We start from the raw sequence: 26539 nt of genomic DNA on the forward strand, positions 1-26539 counted from the left end.
GTATTTTGTACTTTTATCAAAAGTGGACATTTTTTCAGCCTTTTAATATTAATCAGTGGACCACAACTTTGAACTCATATGTATTTGTACTTTTATCAAAAGTGGATATTTTTTCAGCATTTTATTGTTAATGGACCACAACATTGAAACACCATTTCTTTTCAATTCTGTTCAAATACCTGTAAATATGTTTTTGTATTTGTACTTTTGTCAAAGTGAATATTTTTTATCAGCCTTAATATATTCACACTTGACACCATTTATAGCGCCAATCCGGCTTGAAACGTGTGTGGGGCGGGTCACTAGCTGACCAAAATTGTTAAAAAGTGGCTGAAAAGAACAAAAAATGGTTTATTTTGCCATAAGGTGGGTGGGGGCATATTGACACCCATGCTTGACACACACATGAGTTTGGTCCCAGCAGGACCAAAGTGTATTTCCTCACGTGCAGAATGACCAAATGCAAGTATCAAGACCAGGGGTTCTCAATAGGCGGCCCGTGGGCCATATCCGGCCAACTAACCAAATGTGATTGGCCCTTAAACAGCTCTAAAATGTATTATTATTTGGCCCTCAATGCTAATCTTCGAAATGAATTTGGTCCTCTGTGACCCACATGCAAATATAATTGAAAATCACTGTTCTAGACTGAAATTTCTAGAACAATTAAAAAAAGTTAAAAATATTTCAATTTTATATGGATTCTAGTTCAAGTTCAAGTTCAAGTTTATATTTATAACTGAAATTCTACGAAACAATTTGAAACAAAATTATTATAGCGTAAAAAATAGGGGTGCAAGAATTCCCACTTTTGTTATTTACTCACTGGTTGTAAGCTCATTCACGCATGACATAGCATGAAAAAGGCCTTTTAACTATAGTATTATTATGTTGAACCAACGCATTGTTGCTTATTGTGTGTTTTACCCACTATACCATGTATACCTGTCATACGTGATCCGGTGGTAGTATATGGCATAGTTTTCTGATTTGGTAATTTGATTATCGGAGTGGACGCTTGGACGATACATACAACATTTGTTTCTTTTGGATATTGGAATATGGTTTTAACAATGCAAGTTAGTGCAGATATCGTAGATTTAAGTCTCTTTCTACCAGGTTTGTAGTATTTTGTACTTATTATTTTTTGTAAGTTTCACATGGGAACTGTTTGTTGTTATTGCTGTGGGCCAAGTATACAATGTAGAATGATGTATTGGTATTGTGTATTTGGTACAGGCATGACTGCCTGCCTGCGTAGTAGCTCACAGTACATGTGTACAGGGTAACCATGGATATTGTATGAGGCAACTAATTGTAATTAAATGTCAGAACAATAATATAATGATGATGGCGAATTTACCCATGTTGTCTTAATATCACTGGACTGCTATTTACCTGAATTATATATAGATCTGTGATATAATTCTCAGATTTTACTCCCTATAATTTAGGCATTTTTAAACTTAAATCTTTTCACTTTATGCCAAGTTGCCAACATATTAGGAATTTTCTTCCAAGGATCATGTGAAAACATTATTTGAGAATAATAATCAGAATCTACCAGTGTCAAGCCTATTTTGACTGAGTTTGAGTGGTGGCAGCATTCCACATTGGATTTTAAAATCTTTGCAATTTCTAAAAATACTATTTTTTGCCTAATCACCATCAAAATAGTCTAAAACAGAAATGTTTTGTAGACTCCTATAAATCAGAGCGATCTTATCTCAGGCTTTCTGATGTTGATTGGAAATCCAGTGTTGATCTTAATCAACATCAGATAGAAGAAGTATCTTAATCAACATCGGAAATGGTGTCTTCTTGATTAGCACTGTCCTCGTTCTCTTTAATCCTTATTGATTTGGTCCTTGAAAATTTATCTTATACTATTATTAATAGTTTATCAAAATTGCTGTAAATGATGGTTTTAATTGGTAAACCAAGGTTTTTATGTAAAGGTAAACAAGAGATTTACATTCCATGAATATAATGTAGTTTGCCTTGAAAATACTTTGTATAAATTTAGCACTTGACTGATAATATGTTGGTATATGCAGGTGTATTTGGATAATTATGATTATGAAATACATAAAATGTTGCAGTAAACAATGTTGATGACTTAATGCATGGATGGTGTGATTCATCCAGAAAAATATTTTGTGTTTTTGTCAAAACAAGTTTACGGAAGTGTCTGAACCCGGGGGGACCACTCACATAAATGGTCTATATGCATGCATGACCAAGTAAAAAGGGGTGTTTTTGTTAGGCAAGGCAAGTTATGCGCGTGACGCATTTAGGGTCTGAAAAATACTGATTTTCAAGAATAAGGGTAGTTTTCTGAAACTGAACAACTTGTTTAGGGTACTTTTTCAAATTTTTGGGTGCAAAAAGGTGGCACATTTGTTGCATTTTTACAAGCCAAAAACTTATTAGGGGTAAATTCTATATTAAATGACCTTATTAAGGAGCTAAATTTGCTGGTAGGGTAAAACTTGTTTAGAGGGTGTTTAAAAAAATGTTGGTCATGCATGCGTATACTATCATACTTGAGTGTCCCCCTGGGTGGCTGAACTAGATTTGGCCATAGGTTTTGGTTTGGTTCCAATTGAGTAAGCCAGTTTTGTTGTAGGGCATTCCTATACCATGCTACTGTACTGTCAGCGATCAAACTATTTCAACAAAAGAGGACATTCCTTAGTCATTGTATTGAATGACAACAGGAATTTTAAACACTTTGTGAACAGATTCAAACAGATTTAAGTGGTATTATTGTCATTTGATAAATTGCAATAATTTAGTGGAAGCCAAATGCATTACTTTTAAATGATATCTGTATATTGATATTTATCTGTTTTTATTGTGATTGAGTGAATATTTTTGTGTCATTTAATTCAGAATCACACACAGATAGAGTATACTATTATGGTATATTTGCTGTAGAAGTGATGTAATAATCAGATTAACTACCATAGCAATAGATTAAAACAATTTTTGAATATATCGCCCTGCACTACAAGCAGGATGCACTCATCACCTATGTATGTCTGCAATCATGGATTGAATACAATACTGCTCTTTTCAAGATACTAATCTTACAGGTGCGAGTGATCAGCATGATAATGGTTCGATGCAGAGGTACCACATGAATGTGAAGTGCGATATATTCAAAAATTGTTTTAACCTACTGTTACTATGGTAGATAATCTGATTATTACATCACTTCTACGGCGCCAGTCACATTAAATGGCATGTCGGCCTATTTGAGTTGAGTTGATACGGCAATGTAGAAATAATGTTAAAAATGGGGCATGTAACCATTTCGATGGCAACATATTTTGAAACTGACGTCATATCTGTGTCTCCCACATTGCATTCCGGTGACCCTGAACACGCAGAGGTCAACCATCTGTGATGGAATTAGATTCAGAATACCGCCATTGGTCGCCAGTTTAAACAGCCGGGATAACGGATAAGTGACATTCCAGCCTAATCCCATATGCCCATAAGGATATCGTATAAATACTGAACAAGGCCCGTACGCAGGATTTCATTTGGGGGTGCTGATTTTGAAAAAGTGGACTTTTTTCCAAGGGTGGGGAAATTTTGTGAAAAGTGGACTTTCTTCCCAAAATTTGGACCATTTTTGTCCAAAAAACCGTAAAAACCCTGATTTTTTTAATATACTTTTCCAAACATTTTTTTTGGGGGGAGGGGTGAATCGTATGGGCCTGTACTGAACACCACTACAATTACTCTTTTGATCAGGACTGATTGCAAAGCCTTAATCCACTTCAGGATGTTGTTTGTCATGCATCTCCCCCTCTGATCTACCCAGCTGTTAGCAAGACTGCCCTCATTAGACTCATACATGTTTATCTGTGTTCTGAAGGCAAAGAGTGCCCCCTTCATATTGGTTGCTGAGTATAAAGGACACATTTTCTACATGCAAAAAGTGGCGCTAAACTAGCAAGTTATTAATGTTTCACCAGTTCAACGGTACATGCTTTATTGTCAAGATTCACATTGAAGGTTACTCCAATGTACCGCTATTCCTATTGTCAGTTATTTCAAAGGGCAACAAAACATTTCCTATAGCTGTTAAAATATTATGGTCAGATACAGAAATTAATTTAAATTAGGGAATATAGGGTGTTAGTTAAATCGGTATGGTGTTAGACTCCTGTGCATCGGAGTAATATTCGTCTCAGGTTTGATGATACTAGTTCGAGCCTCGAAACAGTCCTTATTTGTCCCTGGGCAAGGAACTAACTACTTGTTTGTCCCGTTTACTGGTACAAAAACTTCAGGAGCTGATCCTAGCTGCGCTGGTTTATTGTGGTATGTATGGGGTGTGCACTTCTTAGCTGGTTGTTGCTATTTGGTTTATATGGTGTGTCGTGGGCTACGGTCAGGTCAGCAAATTCATGTGAAGTGTGCTGAGGTTTGTGGGTTTATGCCTGTGCTGTAGCGCACTTTAAATCATTGTGCAAAGGGTGCAATAAGACACTTAATAAAAATGATATTGCCAAAATTGTAGGAAACACAAGCATGTCCTCTTCTGACCCCTGATAAGGAAGCCCAATGTGCTGCATCTATTTGCTAATAACTGAAACATTTGAGAACTCAAATAATCAATGTTTTGCCCGTAAACTTACATAATGCGTAAATGTCCACATTGGACCGAGCATATTAGGTGCCATGTTTTAATTTACTTGTGTTTACTCTCCCCAAGGACTTAATGTAGTAGCTCTGATTAAAATGGTGGATGGGTTCTTAACTATTCTTATGTAATTGTAGATGCTGACATTTAATCACTATGGGGGACCTGGGAAATGGACAGTCTTTTTTTGTAGATGTGTTATTAAGTATAAGTGTTTGAAGTCATTGTTTATCCAAGATTTTGACTTGATCTTGGGACAAAGGATAACATCGGGCATGAGAATTTACAGGTTTGACCATGAATTCTCTGTTTCTGGTATGATTCGTTCTGGCTAAAATTGTACCTTTTTATTTATTTTTAGTTACTTTTGGGTCTTTTTTTTCTCTAATGGTTTGACCATGAATTCTCTGTTTCTGGTATGATTCGTTCTGGTTAAAATTGTGCCTTTTTATTTATTTTTCAGTCAATTTTGGGTCTTTTTTCCTAATTTCACATTAATTTTAACCACATTTGGGTTTTTTTATGAAAGCGCATTCCTATGCCTGTAAAATAAAAGTCATGTGGAATGAAACCTGTAAACTGCTAACAAAATGGCATAAAAAGATTTACTCAAGAACTGCGTAAATTTCCATCTTGTACGGACAAATTCAATTTTACAATTTCTGTGAGGAAAATGGCTACATTGTCTGTTATATAAAAATGGCTACATATTTGGCGAAACTAATATGATCGAAACCTATAGCTTTCAATCTTTTGCTCTTCTGTTGCTCAGTTTGTTAAAGCGTCATTCTATATGAAGGTACGGTCACTGGTTCGAATCAGACCAGATGCACTGGGTTTGATTTTTTCAGTCTTATTGTGTGCTGGCTGCTCTGGGTAAAGATTAAAATTTGTTCAACTTAATATAAATTTATAATACTGTTTTTCCTCTTTTTGTGTTTTGTGGTTTAATCAAAAACTTTGATTTTATTACATTTATATCTAACCATTTATATCTTTTCTTTTCTTTTCCATGTACGTCATTTCTGATGCTTCTCGTGTTCTATCTACCTAACAGGTGAGTGCACATTGTATTTTTATATATTTCAAGCAAAAGGTTTTTCAACTTAATTTTTAGCTAAATAGCTAAAACTAGAAAAATAATTTAATCTTTTTTAAAAAACACACTTTAGGAATGCAGACTGGGGAATATAAAACATTTGGTTTAAGGGATCTGGAATGAGAGTTTTGAGCATTTCGACAGTATTTTTTGTGGGACATGAGAGCACATATTTTTTGACATTCACGATATAATACAAATTTTATGACAAATTACTAAAATTTTACTGATATTTTTCACATTTTTGATATAACAGTCCTCAAGTAAATTTTATAAATCTAATGATATATTCTTAAAGTGTATGTAGCTGGAGGAAAAGCCGAAGATAAATTGAAAATTTTGACCTTTCATATTGAATATATGGATTTTTCCTCCCAAAAGACCTAATTTTTTTTTGTGTTTTGGGATGAAAATCCATATCTTCAATACGAAAGGTCAAAATTTTCAATTGATCGTCGGCTTTTCATCCCACCTACATGCACTTTAAGTATAAATCATCAGATTTATAAAGTTTACTTGAGTACTGTTAAATATCAAAAATATCAATTTTTAATCATTTGCCATAAAATGTGTATTACATTGCTAATTTCAAAAATGCAAAATTATTTGATATCATCAGGACATTTTTCGTATTCAGAATGCAATTCGATATGTCTGATGTGCTCTAATGTCCCACAATAAATACTGTCCAAACGTCCATAGCCCATCCCTTAATAGATCTTAATTTAAGGTCTATAGAATAATTGGTTAAATAGATCTTAATTTGCAAAATGACTGTAAAATATCTGGTTAAATGTATTTGTTATCTTAATGTGAGATCATAAACCATCTTGGTACCATCTAAAAACAATTGATGTTGCTTTTAGAGTGGCCAATGTGAGATTTTATATCCTTGGCTTTTGTTTTTGTTTCTCACTTCACCTTTTCAAGGCATGCTTGTAGCATGCATTTGGCCCTTTGATCAGGTTGACGATATCCCCTGAATATAAGGCTAAGTTTAAATTGAAAGACTGTGAAAAAACAATCAGTTACAATCAAGGTTTAATAAGAGACCTAGATTCAGGTTCTGTCTTTTCTTTGTAACTCCATGTTGTCAACATATTATATGTGATCATGCGGAGTGTGTGGGATGTCAGCCAAGTTCAATGTGCTTCTCTCTACATTGTCAAACTACATATTGGATACATGTTATAATTATTTTGTTGAATAGCCTTTGAAGTGGGGTGCGTTGACATCAAATCTGCCACTGCGAAATCCGACATGGTGTTACTCTCAACTTGAGATGAGATACACTATAGGTGGTTGGACCGGGGTAATTCTAAAAGTTACACGCCTATCCTAAGCAATTACCGGCTCCACATCGTGATTGCTTACACTGATTTAAAGAAGTGCCAGCCAGATGGGCAGATAGACTACTGTTGAAATAGGTGTTAATAGGAAGCAGTACTGTTTTCAAGTAAGAAAGATGATTTCAAATGTCGTCTTTGATGTTTAATGTGTTTATGAACTTTTATCTGCTCAACAGAAAAGTTACCACTGTCAAGGAGACAGGTGTTTAGCACCCTGGCGTAATCCCAGCATATGGGACAAAAAATGCAAATTACTGAAGATGGCACAAAAGTACATAATTGAATCAGGAGTGCAATCTACTGAAAATAGCACACAAAACTACTTAATCAACTAGAGTGCTATCTACTGAAGATAACACAATATATCTAGTTGACTAGAGTACTATCTACTGAAGATAGCACACAAAACTACTTAATCAACTAAAGTGTTATCTACTGAAGATAGCACACTATATCAATTTGACTAGAGTACTATCTACTGAAGATAGCACACAAAACTACTAAATCAACTAGAGTGCTATCTACTGAAGATAGCACAATATATCTATAGAGTACTATCTACTGAAGATAGCACACAAAACTACTAAATCAACTAAGCGATAAAAGGCCATGTGACACACAGCAACATATATGAAGGCATATCCACTCCTCCCTTGTAGCAACATGAAAGAATTACCGTAAAGTTTCGCACAATTAATTCTTTGTACTTTCCCCATTTTGAACTGTTTCACCTTTTTTTAATTCGCAATTCTAAGCGTCCTTCATTATCGCATACATAAAAAAAATATATATTCGCTCGTAGTTATTTTTGTGACAGCTGTTTGGAACGCGGAAAGTGCAAAAATAAATGTACCACAAAAATTTAACTTTACAGTACTCCTTCTTCCTCAAAGCAACATGTGAAGCAATTTCCCATCCCCATCCTCTTCTTAGCAACATACCAGTACAGGTATTGCCCCCTTCCTCTCCACAAATGAATTAAATCCAACCTCTACTGTTCCACATTTACAACATCCTTTGCCTATGGTAACCAATAAAGAACATAACATTCCCCAATTTCTACCTATAGTTTGTACCATCGATACAATCAAAAACCTAAAAGCATGGTAGAACTTTCACATCTAGATGAAACTCTACTGTCAATACTTATGCAAAATAACACTCATATAAAGGCATGCAATAAACCAGCAAGAATAGTACTTATGAAAACGCCCGGAGCTGGTGAAAAACAGAATGGAGACTGGTTTAGATGAGTCTCATTCCCGTGGGCATAGGAATTAACCCTATTCACGTAATCAACTCCTATACCTCACTTCGCATAGCGCATGTTTTCTGGTGGTTTATTCCCCTTGTTACTTACAAAAAGCGGGCCGCGTGCTGCCTGTATCTGATATATCCCTTGTAAATAGCGTTGATTGTTTGTATACATGGCAAATCAGAGGCGAAGCTGTTAGTTTTTGAATGTTAGTCTAGGAGCTGTGAAAAAGTAATTTGCTTGACTACGGGATCTAAGTAGGCGATGAAGCAAATGAATCGATTGTCGCGTAAATTGAATCTAAGATGCGGCAAAAAGAAGCGTTCATTTCTTTTTTTATTTCATTGGTTTTGTCATCGCAAAAATATTCATATCTCAAGAACTGTATGTCCAATTTCGATAGGGTTTTCAGTTTATTGCAGCTTATTAAATGAGGTAAAATGTTCAATTTGAAAAATACAAATTGCTTTTGCTTGATATGTGACTCATTTTACTCGACTGTGCCCATCGTTTGGTTTTCGTTGGATAAGCTTATGTTTTATTTCTAGGGTATGACTTATACATAGGTAGTCTAGATTATCATGGCATCCAGGGTCCCTCTGCGCCATTTTGATGAGTAGGCCCATGTCATAGGCTGTACTGAAGTATTTGTGGAGTAATGTTGTACCCTGTATGCTAGTTATATGAGCAGATTCTCAGTAAGATGTTCAGATTTTCTTTGAGATTCCAAGCTGGAGATGTTTCCATGAGTGTTTTTGTAGTGTATCATTCAGGGCTTGTACGACTTGGACTTGTTCAGGGCTAGGCAAACTATGCAACTGCTTTGGGTGGCAAGGATTGAAAAAACCAGTAAAATTTTAGAAAAAATAAATATAAATAAGCCCTTTTCATCCTATATCGTCAACCTACTATGCTAATTGCCAAAGTCATTTTTTGTAATTTTGAGATTGGTGAATAAATATGTTTAAACGCATGTTTGAACCATATTTTGTACTTTGTTCTCAAAATTACAAAAAACGACTTGGGCAATTAGCGTAGCAGGCTGACGATATATGAGCAGTGGCAGATGGGATACAAAATATTGGCAACCCCTTGCAGTAGCACTGGTATCATTGCCTACAGAAATAGGGTTAGAAATGCTCTTATTTCTTACCATAAAGTAAAAAACTCCCAACTCGTTTTGATAGTGCCAGTCAAACACCTTTTAAACCAATCAATAATCCCATTGTTGAAGTGGATAATAAGCTTCTACCTTTGTCTCTAGAATTTTTAAATAGCTCTAGTCTTTGTTTGCTTTGGCTAAATCCTGTTCAAGTGGTGGGTTACAAAGCATTGTATTTTGTTTAGGTATGTATAACCAACAATTAATAATGAGAGGACATTCCTGAACCTTGTTGACTTGGGGATGACTTGAAATGACCACCATTTATGACTGTTTGATATTTATTACCAGCAATGTGGAAAAAAAAGACACATGTAGAACCGAAAAAAGGTACTATTTTGTTGAAGGAGCAAAGTTCAATAAATCATAACCCCGCTTCTGGATATCGTTTGAAGTCAGATGATATACCATTTTAAAGCTTATGATATATATTTTCTAAACATGAAATAAACAAGATTGACCGTGGGCCAACTTTACGGCTTCATTTGTGGTGTACAGTCACATATGTGTTCTGTTAAAATTCATACTTACAAGATGCAGTTGCAACTTTAAATATATTACCACATGGCAGTTAAAAAGAACAAAGTAGTTTTCTTATTCCATATGCCTCAATTAAGCATTTATTTCCTAATTTACGCAGGTTGTATCATCGACATGGGAATATTCTCAATACACAGTACCTCAATGTACCTCATCGCTGTGATTTATTTTACTGATAGTATTTACATGGCAAAGTGAAATGCCAGTGTTGAACAATGAACTATAATGAATAACTCTCTACCTAATTGAGCAACTATTTAAGGGCATTCACTCCGAAAATTTTCCAGTTATATAAATTTGTAATCAAATCCTGAAGCTTATTTGTGTGAGGATGGTGGATTCCTGGGGGAAATGATCCCAAGAAGTGTTACGTCAACGTTTTTGTAGCTGCTTTTTCTCATTTGATATTTTTAACACTATAGATAACTATTACATTGCCTGATGCTGCAACCTTATGCTTGCTTTTGAGCCACTGTGTGATATTAAGTCCTTCAGCTTCTGGAACAGCTTCATAAGGCCCCCCAAAAAAAAAAAAAAAAAAAGTTGTTTGCTTGTCCTCTTCCGACCGACCGTCACAGCAGTCCTGATCATAGAACTTTTTTTTTGAAAAAGGTTTTTTCTTACAACTTCCTGAAAATGTCATGAACTTTTCATCTGAAAAACGGAAGATATAAATGAAATGTTGTAAAATACAATTTACTGCATGTTTCCCCTGTCCAGTCGCACCTGGCTGAGGATTTTGATATTTTGTATCATGTCAAAGATCTCAGGTACCATATTGGAAGCAGCAGACGAGTAGGGTTTACCTTTGCAAAGATTTACCTTGAATTTGTCTTTGGTATAAATTCAGTGATTAGTGAGTGTTTTACATACAAACAAGTACTTCATATTATACTTGGGGAAAAAAAAGATAGAACAAAGAAAAAAAACCTTTTCCCAACCGTCCGACCCAACTTTTGAAAGTGATCTATGGACAAGCAAACAATTAATTTTTTTTTGCCTAACCAGAGGGGAGAGGGGCAGCAGGGTTGTCCAGCTGGCCCGCAGGGTAGTCCAGCTGGCCCGCAGGGTAGTCCAGCTGGCCCGCAGGGTAGTCCAGCTGGCCCACTCAGGATCCATGACATCTGGTCACTCACACATCTCTGCTCCATATGTGACCATCCACATCGAAACGCTTGTAAAGTCGGCCCCTGGTCAATTTTGTTTTCTTCCGTGTTTAGAAAATATATATCATAAGCTTTACAATGATATATCATTTGACTTCAAACGATATCCAGAAGCGGAGTTATGGCTTGTTAAACTTTGCTCCTTCAGTAAAAAGGTACATTATTTTGGTGCTTCAATATATCTCTTTTTCTATATTGCTGGTATTAAATATCAAATGGTCATAATTGGCGGTCACTTCAAATCATCCCCAAGTCAACGAGGTTCAGGAATGTCCTCTCATTGTTAATTGTTGGTTAACCCACCACTTCAACAGGATTTAGCCAAAGCAAACAAAGACTAAAGCTATTTACTATAAGTATAAGCTTATTATCCTCTTCAACAATAGGATTAAAGATTGGTATTTGACTGGAATGAAATGAGAAACTTGTAGTGACAATTATTAGGTACATTTTGAATACAAGCTTTATGCACATTTTGGACTGTAACTCGAAATACAATTTGCCGACTTTACGAGCGGTTTGAGATGGATGGTCACATATACAGTTGTATACTTATTTCAGGCTCCTCTGCTGCTTCCAATATGGTACCCATTTTCAGATTGCTTAACCCTCTTCACGCTGGTGTCGACTGCAGATGACAAATTTCTAATTTTCTTTCAAAATTAAAATATTGCAGAATTGTACATTTTCATGACTATATTTGGCATCAGCATGAAAAATGCATTAAAATGAGTACAAACAAGCCTAGTATTGCTTCAGTGGTTCTTAAGATAGCTCTTGATATTTTGAGGAACATTTTAATAACATTAAATGTCTATTAGTAATTTATAAAGGTCATAAAAAAGGTTTTTCAAAAATGTTTTGTAGGAAAAACACAAAAGCATTAATAAAATGTTGTTCTCAGTGTTAGTGTAAAAAACATTTTTGCAAAATTATGTGATCAACACTTAAAAAACATTGTTTTAGAACTTTTTGCAACAAACTTTGAAAAATATTTTTAATATTAAAACGTTTTATACCCTTTATATAACCCAATATTTAAACATGTTCGGGCAACCTTTTCTAACTTTTTGCGATTGTTTTCAAAAACATTTTGTGTTTATTGGACTACTACTAAGGCACCGAATATGACGCTGCAAATATCAGGAAAGTTGAACTTTCCTGCAAATATGAAGCATGTTATATCGAAAAGATTTTAGGTCTAATCTAGTTTTATATAAACGGGTCAAGGAATCATTTGCTATGCAGGTGAGCTGAATTGATTATCTCTTACGTAGCAAATCAATTTATTTCCCCCACTAGTCCAATCCCCTCCCCCATGTGACCAAGTTCATTGCCGTCGGACCTTTCCAACATTATACAAATAAAAACAATGAGGCACTAAATAAACTGGGCTGCAAATATGAAACATTTTATATCGAAAAGATTTTAGGTCTAATCTAGTTTTATATAAACAGGTCAAGGAATAATTTGCTATACAGGTGAGCTGAATTGATTATCTCTTACGTAGCAAATCAATTTATTTCCCCCCACTAGTCCCGTCCCCTCCCCCATGTGATCAAGTTCATTGCCGTCGGACCTTTTCAAGATATACAAATAAAACATTTAATTTGTATACTCATCGAACCAGCCACTTGAGATTGTATTCTCTCAGCCTTATGATTATTGTTATTTGCCGCCAGGAATGAAATGCTAACAAGGGCGGGCAGCAAAAAATTATTGGAAAGTAAAGTGTAATAATTTGATAACCTTTAGCATTTGCATGCATGTACTGTTAGTGGTCCTTCTGGGAGGGGAATAAAAGATGTGGTACTGATGAGATTGGTTGAGGTTTAGGCAATCAATATGGCTGCCTTTCTAAAATGTTTTATTGAAAAAATTAATATTTTTGAAAGTGAAAATGTGATTGATTTGAAAGATTTAATGTTTGGTCATTTGGGAGGAGGATGGTTTAAAAACATGTTGGATTTTGCATGAGAGAGAGAGGGGGTGAGAGGAAAAGTGAGAACATAATTTCTGTTAAACTATGCTTGATCTACATTCATTGAGATATTGATATTCATGACCCGATTCCAGTTTTGAGTGTCACCAGATTTTTTCCGGAGGGAATAAAATCCGGAAATTCTCAAAAATGTGCCAATTTTGAGTGGAATTTGACCCATTTCCGCCCATGTAGCCATGGCAGATGACTGATTTCCGTACCCTTTGGCTAGCCCAGTGCACCCACTGTGGCTGCCAATACAGATAAGAAATACTGTGTTGGCGAGATCTTGTACACTCTGATCAGATAGTAATAGGCGAGAATTATTCGGTTTTTGTTACTGCGTAAGTCCTAACCCACAACTTATGGTCGTGGAAATTTACAAAAGCTTGCATCAGTCACGAAAAGCACATTACACATATGCGCTGTGCCCAGCTGTGTGTACACCGCTCTATATCAGTCCATGATGTTACTTAATCCCACCTATTACTTAACTGATCATAGTATAGTAATTATTATCGTAACACTAAACATGCTAAAGGCAGCTATGTGAAATACTCCACTGAGTCTATACAAGCTTGCGATAAATACGGAGGTAAAGTAGTTTTGTGCAACGACCCATATGCAAATAATTTTTGCTTTTCTGTGCCCCGAAGCGTCATGAAGCGAGGGCTATATGGACTATTGGGATGTAAACAACACTCTCATTGCACACATATGATCAATGTGACTTGAATTATCAAGATGGGTGGAGGGTGGATACTGTAAAAACTTGGGCATCATTTGTGTTGATGTTGCCAGTGTTTTATCATTTTAAAGACAAGATTAAAATGTGTTTCTTCCAGATAAATGTTAAATGTTATCGTAATGGTCAGCGATGCAGAAAATGTATGTACTGGCTTATTAAGATTCCACATGCAAGCTACTTGCTGGTTTCTAAGGTTCTCTCATGGTAAGCCATTGAACCTATACTATTCATGATTAGAGTGCTATCTACTGGTTAACACATAATTATCTACTTGATTATAATGCTATCTACTGAAGATAGCACATCATTACCTACAATCATCAAAATAAGTCTCGGAATGCTTGCATGTAAATAATGGAAAACTCTCACCCCCTCTCCCCCGTTCAATGTTGAGAAATGCCAATGTCTTCAGCGGTTTCCCAATGTGTTCCAACATTGATTGATGGGGAGAGGGAAGGTAAATCATTGTTGTAGATGTCATGCTTGTTCCCAGGCAAAATATATGTCATTTCCATGATCATATGAAATTCTGCACAGAATTTCGACAAAGTGTACCAAGTGTTCCAAGGACTTATTTCGTAGATTGTAGTTGACTATTGAGTGCTATCTACTGAAGATAGCACATTATTACCTAGTTGACTATTGAGTGCTATATACTGAAGATAGCACATAATAATACATACTGGACCAGAGTGCTATCTACTGAAGATAGCACATTATTACCTACTTGACTAGAGTACTATCTACTGAAGATAGCACTTAATAATACCTGCTGGACCAGAGTGCTATCTACTGAAGATAGCACATTATTACCTACTTGACTAGAGTACTATCTACTGAAGATAGCACTTAATAATACCTGCTGGACCAGAGTGCTATCTACTGAAGATAGCACATAATTACCTACTTGATTAAAGTGCTATCTACTGAAGATAGAACATAATTACCTACTTGATTAGAGTGCTATCTACTTAGATAGCAGAAATCTACTTGTTTGATGAAACTATACCTTTTGTAGATTATAGTGATTATAGTTCTCACAGCTTCTGGGGAAATATATATCAGGTTTTTGGGTAATTCAAATCAAGGTTTTGAGTAGGAGGTATCAGCATTTCCGTTCTAAGAATCAGGTGGCATGTTTTCAAGTGAAGATAATATGCATCTATCTATTCTCCCAGGCTCGCTGTGACCTTGGCATTCAAAGTGAAATCGGGTTACCATTTTTTCCTTTCTGTTCTTAAGCCAGTTGACATATCTGATTGCATTAAAATCGCCGTGTTGTCAATGAAATGTTTAATGTTTGTCGTAATGGTCAGCGATGCAGAAGATATATACTTGGGCAGTAGGCTTATTAAGATTCCACACGCAAGGGACTTGCTGGTACCTAAGGTTCTCTCATAGTAAGCCATTGAACCAATACTAGGCATGTTTGTATGCACAATAAAATGTATGTGCTGTAGAAGTGATGAAGTTAACATGATTAGTATCTTTGGAAAGAGCGATATTGTCTTCAATCTATGATTGCAGACATACACAGGTGATTAGTGCAACCTGCTTGTAGTGCAGAGTGATATATTCAAAAATTGTTTGAACCTATTGCTATGGTAGTTAATCATGTTACATCATCACTTTTACTACAAATTTGGTCATGTTGATACAATAGTAACAATAGTATAGTGCTGTGCATGAAAATGGAAAATACATGTTTCTATAATTTGTAAAAAATATCTTTGACTTTGTGGCTGTACTAGATATATGCAGAGGAAAGGTAAAAGAATTGTCCATTAAATGCAAGAAAGTTGTAAGTATGTAACAGAAATAAATCACTAAATACCACCTTCTTACATGGAATTGTTAATATGTTATCGATAAATGTCCATCTCCAACGTCAGAACGCTGGCGTCATACTTACAATGTTGTTATTGTATTGCAGTCATTCAGAGAAATCCTTTTGTTTTGCAATATTGGGTAATAGCGTGTAAAAGCTTCTCTGTGAGAGGATCTTGTGAAATGTGGACTTATATGAAAGCAAACATCATAAGTGTTCTTTTGTTGAAAATTTGTAATAACAAAATACAGAATAAACATTGTATTGGTAATTTATAGTACAAAATGTTATGCTTATTACACTTTTTTTAAATACATAATACTTGGAACTACATTTTGTTATTTTCTATTTGGTTATTTGGGTAAAACCACAATGTGTGTAATAATAATAATAATAATAATAATAATATACACTTATAGAGCGTGTTACAAACAAAACAGTTTCTCAATGCGCTTTACAGAAAAATCTTAACTACAAGATATACTACAAATTTAAAAAGCCCAATAGAGCAAAACAAGATAAAATCAAGCAAGATTATTACAACACAGCATAAATGCTACATGGTGCTGAAATGAACTTAGTCCCTGGGACTTAATCCAATCATTCATTGCTCTGTTAATTTCAGTGGTCAATTCATCTGCCACAGAGTAAATTGAACATACTGAAGTAATTCATCGCACCTTACATCAATTTGTCTTTCAAGTAACTAGTTGTAAATATCACCTTACGTGGGTTTGCTACAAGTTTTTATTTTTCGCAGCTATTTTCTTGAACAAATTAATGGTAATAGGCAATAATTTGTCATTATCAGCATGTTTGTGTGCATGATTTCAAAAATAGTTTGAACAGTTCAATTTTACAAATAAATATTCATAGTAAAATTTAAATTTAAAATTTCTTAGAATAAACAAAATAGTGTTTTAATCATGACCAGTACATACTGATGTACGAAACGCTCTGTAAATTAACACAAAAAGCACTTACATTTTCAAGATTAATTGATGTATGTGGAAATTGCAAGCGTCAAATCGGCCGGAGATCAAACAGGATGCCGACAGTGACCATTGCTTGAGAGTGGACAGTCTGTTTAGGGTCAGGGTTGCTACATGGTGTCTTGCCCACACAATTGGGCTGCTTTCTTCTTACAATGCCCCTGATTGGTTAATTATCGGATATGATCACCTGAGGAACCAATCAAAATGGAGCTTTTAGATCTCAATTTTAAACTTAATCCCCTTCAGTCCTACTCACTGTTCTTACCCTATCTCTGATTGGCTGAATACATGATATACCCATCTATGTAACCAATCAAAGTAGTTCTTAGAGATTATTTGGTTGGTAGTGTTCAATGGATTTTAAATTATATTCTACCGTGCCTGCTAAAAATTGAGCTAAATAGCAAGTCTATCAAGGTGTATTTTTGATGACAAACTCTTTTCCTTTTGCTGATTTTTGCATCTTTTTATGTCTCCAATAAGTTGAATTGCTATTTTAAAGCATTCTATGGCCCTTTTATTGATTACTCGCTGTGTAAAGAGAGTAGTCAATCACATGGTTATCCATCTCATTTGGCAATTTCTTCCTGTAAATTGATAGCACCCACATTTTAGGGTCTTTTTTCTTTACCTTGAAATTGGGCTACATGAGTGCTGCCTGCCACTAACTTGACAAGGTGCCCACAGCATGTATGTCTGGAAAATAGTGGCAACCCAGTTTAGGGCAAAGCTTATCCTAGTTAACTCCTTGGACACTACTGGTCATCTAACAGCATTTCTGATTGGTTGATAACTTGAAATGCTCATTTCAATTGCCAATTATGACTAGGCTCTAAACTATTTATGGTCAAACTTGCATTTGCAGATGATCTTATTAATACCCTCCTTGATTGGTTCAAAATTGGACACAATATTCATTTTGGCCAATCAGCAGGCAGTTCTCATGGGGTTAAAATGGTACTGAAAGGGGAAGGCATCTTGCTAGTGAGTCAATGCACTCTCTCGGAATTTTATTTGCATCAATCTTCAGAAAAGCTTTAATCTTTCAGGAAATTTTTCAAACAGCCAAAAACAAATAATGTAAAACAAAACACTGGCATTAGTTCTGGAGGTCTTTATAAACTTTTGTGATTCTGTATTACTTCAATTCAATTTCAAGAGTCTGAAAAGCAAATTTTTAATGGCAATTTTATGTTTATTTGAAGACAGAATTAGGCTTCTGTCATTGGTGACATTAAAAAAAAGTAGAATGAAGAAGAGGAGTGCTTAAAAGGACCTATTTTTAGGATGGCTATATCTAATAACAAACCACAACAGAATTTTATTTAACCCCCTGAGCACTACCTGCCAATCTAACATTGCCTCTGATTGGTCAATTACACGATATCTTCACTTTAATCACCAATCAGAATGGAGCTTTGCAAATAATTCACCCCAATTTTTTTGTGTGGTGAATATTATTCTAACAATGTCGCTGATTGGGCCAATTGATAATGAAAACTTCTTTCTGGCCAATCGGCATGTAGTTCTCATGGGGTTAAGAAGCGTTCTCTTACTTTGTAATCGGGTTGAAACTGTACACCCTGGCAGAAAGATATATGAGCGAAATTATTGGAGTAGAAACCTACTCTTGTGACAAAGCCAATCCAGTACAGTGTATTTTTTCCATTTAGTTCTAGTGAGAATTTGTCATTGATTGTGCACTGTAAAATTAAACCTTATTCATCATCATTATGTCATAGTACGCTTTTAGGTATGTCTCTAAAAGCAATGCTTGTCATAGTCAACCCAAATAGTACGCATCCCTGAATTTAACACTGCTGTGGACTTTCCTAACTTGTACCTTTCTATTTCTCAGCAACCTTTTCAATGCACTTTGCTAGTATTAAAGGGGCATGGTCCAATTTGCCAGGTTCTGTTTTCTATCTTACATTAAGGCTTACTATTAAAAATGTTTTTTAAGTTTGAGTTGTAAAGCTCCAGCATTTTGATATGAGAAGCGAAAATGTGATGCGATCAAGCAAAATCATTCGGAACTCGGAAATATTAAATTTTCAGTTTCTTACAGAATAGAAAAAAGCAATAACAAAGCTGCATTTTTGCAGAAAACCCCATTGAAATTGAACAACCAGTTCCAAAGATATGAGCAATTAAAGAGTTTTCAAAACACAGGAAACAAAAGAAAATATTTCCTTTGTTTGGCTATATCTCAAAATCAATATTTCAGAGATCCGACTGATTTTGCTTGATTGCATCACAAATGTGTAGAACAATGTCCCCTAGGATAGTACATTCTGGTTGTGGTTACCACAATTCACCACATTTTTGTTGATTCCATTTAAACGAAAACGAAACATCTCTCTGGTGTTCAATTCTACTGGGGTAATGAGAAAAACAGGGAGGGGTGGGGCCAAGCGGCGAGTGGCATGATAGAGCCGGCAGCTTGTGAAACCGCTCGGCCATATGGCATTTTCCATATACTCGGTTAGTTTTGTGGGTTCATTATCGAACCCCAACGGTTTTAGCTTGTATTTATATTATTTATTAACATAGACCTATTTGTTTGTGATATTTCAAGCGTTTTAAAATTTCAAAATAATCCCATTCAATTACACGGTCGACAATGAAAATTTACTGAATTTAGAGGATGCACGGCGACCACCACCTGGGTGGGGCTGTCACTCGGGGTCACACCCCTTTTAAAGAAAGAATCTAGGGCACTAATTAGGTCAAATAAAGCATGCTAACTTTAAGCATGCCCTCAACCAAGTATTGTCTAACAATGATACCAAATCAAGACATGTCTCATAGTACTTAAGGGAAGGGGTATGAACGTTTGGACAGTATTTATTTTGGGACATTAGAGCACATCAGACATATCGAATTGCATTCTGAATACGAAGAATGTCATTCTGATATCAAATAATTTTGATTTTTGAAATTCGCAATTTAATACACATTTTATGGCAAATCATTAAAATTGATATTTTTGATATTTAACAGTACTCAAGTAAACTTTATAAATCTGATGATTTATACTTAACGATGTATGTAGGTGGGATGAAAAGCTGACGATCAATTGAAAATTTTGACCTTTCGTATTGAAGATATCATTAGATTTATAAAATTTACTTCAAGGACTGTTATATATCAAAATTTGAAAAATATCAAATTTTTATAATTTGTCATAAAATTTGTATTATATTGTGATTTTCAAAAATGAAAATTATTTGATATCAGAAAGACATGCTTCAGATTCAGAATGCAATTCGATAAATCTGAGGTGCTCTCATGTTCCATAAAAAATACTGTCGAAACGCCATAAACGCTCATTCCAGTTCCCTTAATTTCAAATGAAAAGTCTTTACATAGTTGAAGAGTCTTGCATAGAGACTAGCCATGAATTTGGGCTATTCCAGTTGGTATCCATACACCCTGACCTTAAATCTTCCAAACAGGGGGTGTAGATTTCAAACAGTCACCCATTCAGGTAACCCTATTTGAATTTCACACTCCCTTTATGGATGATTAAGGTCATGTCTTCCAGAGGGTGTATGAATTTCAACTGGAATAGCCCTCTGCTTTAGACACATCTGAAAGTTACCTGCATAAATTTACCAATTTAACTAGATTGAAAGACAAGTTCACGCATATATGGAGTCATGTTTACCCTGCTTATTAAAAGTCACATTCGGCAACATTCATGTCATTATGAAAGAACATATTAGAGCATGCAGCTTGATTTAGACGCTGGGTTCTCATGTACTGCTGAATATATTAGCCTATATCAGTGTATATAGAACATTAATGAACAAATGACTTGGTCTAATGGTTGGGAAGTGAGACCTTATCAAGAGTGCAATATTAACCTTCTATATGCAAAAGCTAGCTGCAAGCAACTTTATTATTTATCAAGCTAATCAGCTAATTTTAAATAGTGTTAATTTGTCAAGACCAAACTTGTGTTTTTCTGCTGAAAGTTTCGCCAGAAACCTGGTTTTCTCAAAGTGCTGGATGATGTTATTGATCCGTCTGCAGGAAAGTTGACCTGATGTTTTTGTTTTCAGGAAAGAGTTACTCTTGCCTCCAGCTTTGGTCTTGAGTAGAGAATCAAAGATGTGACTTAGGAAGGCTGTCCCCTCATCTCTGTTCATTGTGTTTTCCCTAATCTTGCATATCCATTGCAGAGACGAGGAGACATTCTTTATAAGAAATGTCCCCTTATAATTTGTGGAAAGGGTATTTGAAGTTATAGTGACTTTTGCTAATATTTTTAAAAATATTTTTCACTATATTTTTCAAGCTTAGTTGTTTATTGTTCAGAACTGACCAGGCCAACATGAGGCATATTGTGCCAGAACAGGTCACATACTCAGCCAATGAGATCCATATTAATTGATGCCATGGTTTACTTGACAAATCAAACCCACACACTCATACGCTACACCAACTCGCACGCTACTTTGGCTTAAAGAGGCTCCAAGAAATTTCACAAAAAGATTGAATATTCAAAGAGACTACTGAGCAGTACTGAGCAGTAATTTATAGATCTGTAATACTGAAAATAAGAGACATAATTATTGTGAGCACTGCGTTAAACTTATATGCTATTGAACTGTTTTGTGGAATAAAGGGGTAAATTTCCTTCATAAACTGTGTTGTGGAATAAATTTCTGGATCCAAAACTTTATTCATTATAACATTACAAATATAATGATGTATATTCATACGTAGCGGTAAACGTAAATAGAAAGCAAATTTATACTTCTACGCTAGAAGTATAAATTGAGTAGCGTAGAAGTATAAATTTGCTTTCTATAACATTACAAATGTTTGTGAAAAATTATATAAACATCAAAGCCAAATTGTAACATTTTCATAAAAAATAGATTATTCCTTTCCAATAAAATAGTAGCTTTTACTGTCAGATATGTCCCCTTTTAATTTTGAGCCAAACAACTGAGGTAAATAAAGCAAAGAAAATTGGAATTTAATACCAAAACTGATGTTGCCAATGCATGTCACTCCCGTCGGTCATGCTATACCACGATCCTTTGATGTGTGTATACTTATACGTATATACATACTTTGTTATGGACATCGCATACGCGTTCGACTAATATTTCCATAATTGAATAACGGTTCCTGCGATTTATTCAAAATCTCAGATTTTGACAAAATTACAGCACTTAAAAGTCTTGATTTTTTCAGGGTATGTTAGAATAAAGTACATTGCAATTGTGTAAAAAACAGAATTTTGAAAAATATTGAGGGCTTCCTCCTCAGCAAATGTTACAATATGGCTTTAACATTGTGTACATGTTTAAAAGTTGACTTTGATCAAAATTAAGGGTGCAATTTGTGTGAAAGATCACAATGCCCCTTTAAGTATGACGACAGCTTAAGATACGTGCATAAGGGTATTTGTTGCTAAATAGAGCTTAACAATGTTAAAATCTGTATGTAGGTCATTCATGTTTGATAGGCTTTTTTCATAAAAGCACCTGATCCAAGACCAAACAAGATGAAGCACCAGATACATTAAGGCATACAGGTTCCTCATATAATAAAGTTTTCAATCCCATCAATTGAAAACCAATTTAACCCCTGCAGAATTAATGCTGTGGTCCCCCGTTGGTAGGGCCTATTGTGTGAATTTGTGTACTGTTGCTAAGTCGCGTGGTACACAGGCGTTGTTTTGCATTCCGATCATTTCTTGTTTCGTCATTATTTTGTCAGATTCAACAAGACTAGGTTGTGTTTAAAAATTTTCTTTCGGAAGTTTTTTAGTGAACATATTTTTACAATTGAACCATCGCTCATAATAAGTAGTAATCCCAGTAGCTTTATATATTAATTTGGTTAGTGTAATTACAATATTACGTGGATTTTCATTGATGAATTTAGTCGGAAAAATACAACAAAATCTGTGCGGCGGTTTGGAATTCAGTTCAAGAACTTTGAGTGGAACATTGGGGAGAAAAGTAGGTATGCCTACCACCAGCTGGACTTAAAAGGATCGAATTTTATGTCTATTTGCACTATCACCGAGCATCTCGCCAGGTGCATGATGGCTGATAATTCATCAGTTATTGAAGTGCGATCATAGGCTGTAGTATGATAGTTCCAGTTTGGACTCCTTTCTCACGACTCCTAAGTCTTTTTACGTGAACGGAAAATCGATGTTTAATTGAGTTTACGCATCGAAACAACCAGCTGCAGCAAGGAGTATTAAAAGTCATCAATATGATAAGTGGAAATTGTGACATTGGCTGAGATTCTCTTAATATTTTGTTATAAAATGATAAATATTTGGAAAAAACTAACCCGAGTGATAGAGGCGAAGTTGCTGGTATAGGCCTACATGCGGTATGTGACAATTCTACGTGAACGGGTCACCCAGCAAATGCAATTGAATACATGAATACAAAAGCCACCTAAGTCCATGGGAAGTGATTTTGAGAGAAAAACCTGTGTATCATTTTAATTCCTTCAGTTAGATTTACCTGGTCAATATGGTAAGTTTTACGTGCAAATGAGTGGATTAACCTGTATTAGGTATGACGATTAGCATTTCAGGGACTTCGTGGGGTTCATTTTAAATTTTGGACTTAGGTGGTTGTTTGAATCATATACAAAGACAACAATGTTAGAATGAGATTACCACTAGTAAGATAATACAAAATAAAGCGCACATGTATGTATAATGTTGATAAGCATTCTGCCATGTAATATAAACCACACACTTTCCTTTATTAAACCCATTTTTTTCAAAAGTCACTCTCTAGCAATGAATGTGTTACAAGTGGACTTTTTATACATACTGGATTTTAATCAATGTGTTACAAGACTCAAATCATGGAATTGGGTGATTCTTTCATACATGCTATTTTTCACATGCTCAATAGACACAGAGGATGAATTTGAGTTGTTCTTTCATACATATGACAGGCCTATGTAAAGGAACACTTTCCCATGCTTAACTCAATTTGGTTTAAGTATGGACTTAGGTGGCTTTTGTATTCATATATTCAATTCAATGACCAAGCAAGGTGTCCGTCGGCCGTCATCCGGCAGAGGTGTTGAGATCCCGAGTTGAGATCAAGATGACGAGTTGATTTGGTGAGAAATTTGCTTTTATAATCAATCCCGGGGTTTTAGTAGTAAAGCCTAAAGGTAGAGCACATTTGTAAAAATGGGCATTGGAAGTAATAACATTGGGTCGCCTGAGTGCGATTTATTTTAATAATTTCACTTCACAAAAGGAGTTTAAACTTTTTCAAACTGTGAGATTCGCAAAAGCAGAACATAAAACCAGGTTGCCAAAAAATTTCTGCTTGATTTGCTGGCCAAATAATCGAAGTCTCCAAAAATTCTTTTAATTTGGTTTATGGAACAGGAAAGTCGCGGGAGCCAAATATTGTAAAGTCGCAAAAAAATTGTCCTTAATCATTGGTTTTGAGACAGGAAATTGTCAAAAGTCGCGAAAATAAATAAATAATTTTTTTTTCAAAATTCGCCCAATTGGGCTACCAAATCGTGGGTTTGGCAATACTTAATGGCGGTCTCGATGATTGAGTAAATTCTTTACCGTCAATCAGTCCTGGGGTTTATGCAAATAGCCAATTTCTATGGCGCGTTATCAACCCCATAGATTAAATGATCAAACCCATTTACGAAATTACGAGAAATTACATCAGTAATTCATTAATGAGATGACGTCATTCGAACATGTACCACGTATACAAAGATATTTACATTGTTGAATGCGATATCAAGTTGTGTTCAAACGAAATTTGAGTGCCAATAAAGAGCAGTTATGATTTAAAATGTTTATTATTTAGTTTAAATTTGGGTTTCCACATATAATTTGCATCGTTCACAAAATGTATCAACTTAATTGTAAGTAAAACATCGGACTTCTGCAGGATGAAATAGGCGCGTGGTATAGGTTGCAGAATTCGACATGCTTGATTTTCTAGAATCCATGGACGGGAAAGATCGAATCACTTCCCTGGTTAAAAACACATGGATCAGAAACAACAACCGTGGGTGGTCAAAACCCTTTATATAATCATAGATTATCAAAAAACAATCTATGATATAATCATGCTGATGCACAGCGTGCCTGGTTTTAGTTGAAAACAAACTGTATTGTTGTGGCTGCAATATCCGGGCATTGTAGGGATTATAAAATAATCCCAGGGTTTCAGTCCTGAAAAGGTTAAGATGCGGAGCCATGCGAGGTGTGCTGTGACTCCTGCTTTGCATAAAACATAAAATGCCTCTTTTTTGTCCAATCGTGGGACAGGAGTCATTCACAGGCCGCGCTTGGGAGGCGTTGGCGTTTTTTCGGTAACTAGTGTCGGGAAAATTTACAAGCAGTTTGTATTCCCATCCGAAGTAAAAAATAATAATAATAAAATTAAAGATAAAATCTTTGCGTCCATTTACATCAGTGAATAGAGCACAAGCTTTTGCTGATACAAGCGGCAGCCAAAAATCAGTCAATCAATAAATATGAATAGTGCTCCAAGTTTTTTGCTGATACAAGCGACATCTAAAAATCGTGCAATAAATAAATAAATAAAATGAAATAAAATGAAAAAATAAATAAGTAAATAAATAGCCTATGGGCATATAAATAAATGGGAAAAATATATATATTAATCAAAAATTATATATAGCCTATGGGCATATAAATAAATAAATAAATAAATAAATAAAAATTATAGCCTCGGGGCATATGAATAAACGAAAAAATTAATAAATAAATTGAAAATATTATATAGCCTATGGGCATATTAATGAAAAAAAAAAAAAAAAAAAGTTTCTGGTAGGGCATATATGGTAGCCAGTCACTCCGTGTGGAGACACGCTCCGGTCCTGATGGGACCAGGCTCAAACAAAATGTTCAAGCCAGCGTTAAAAAGCCTATAAACATACTGGCCTATATGCAAAGAGACGTGAAAAACTAATTTGAAGAACAAGAACAAGGAAAGGGGTGTCACATCCAGACTTTGCAAGATAAAAGTGACACTAACGCTGATATAAATAATCTGTTTACATTTATATAGTAGGCATTTTGATCTGCCAAGATCGTAAACAAGTGTTGTGCGATATGCAATATAGTAACCTCGCTTGCGGTGCAATAGTGATGCGCGGTATATGATATCCTGGATATTACAAGTGGGATATTCGTGAATCATTTAGTCTGATTAAATAATGTTAGTGGCTTTTGAAAAAGCTTGAAATTACTGGAAGTCAAATTTTGGTTGGATTTTCATGAAAATTCCTGGACAATTGTTTAAAGCAATCGGTAAGGGTTAGGATAGGTGAACAGATTTCCTTTTGGCGTAAAAATACTAACATCGAAGGGCAGCATTATAATTTAACAATTTTGGAGGTCGTATATACCTGTAAATTACAGAAAATATTAACAGTGAGTGGCAGCCCTATAATTTAACAATTGGAAGATCGTTTTATGGGTTTTCTGACATATGCATAGGTGTTGGCACACAATGTCATCGACCCTATATCTTCATAGCAGAAATCGCCATGGTAGGTTGAATCCACAGCCACGATTGGCCATTTGGTTCAGACCTTTGAAGCTCTTTGAGACGAATAATTAGTCGAGGGACATGACTAAGGCTACTCACAATAGCGGGTAATTGATCTTGGTTTTGCGTGAATAAGCTTGTATACCCCATTGAAGTCAATGGTCATCGACTTTTTTTTTTTCAATGAGTCGGCGCC

The 26539-nt window shown here is 35.2% G+C and overlaps 1 protein-coding gene across 8 annotated transcripts in view; it reads left to right on the forward strand.

Moving 5' to 3' along the window:
- The window catches only part of LOC140147895 (actin-binding LIM protein 2-like), a 428263-nt gene that overhangs the window by 120717 nt on the left and 281007 nt on the right, over nucleotides 1-26539 (forward strand). Inside the window, exon 1 of one of the 8 annotated variants that reach the window (XM_072169682.1) lies at nucleotides 970-1119. The exons of the other annotated variants lie outside the window; for them this stretch is intronic. Within the exon in view, the coding sequence (XP_072025783.1) occupies nucleotides 1062-1119 (58 nt within the window). The 5' untranslated portion in view covers nucleotides 970-1061. Of the gene's footprint in view, nucleotides 1-969; nucleotides 1120-26539 lie in introns of those variants that run through there. 8 annotated transcript variants of the gene reach the window in all.

Source organism: Amphiura filiformis, chromosome 3, assembly GCF_039555335.1.
Source record: "Amphiura filiformis chromosome 3, Afil_fr2py, whole genome shotgun sequence".
In the NCBI taxonomy this organism is placed as follows: Eukaryota; Metazoa; Echinodermata; class Ophiuroidea; order Amphilepidida; family Amphiuridae; genus Amphiura; species Amphiura filiformis.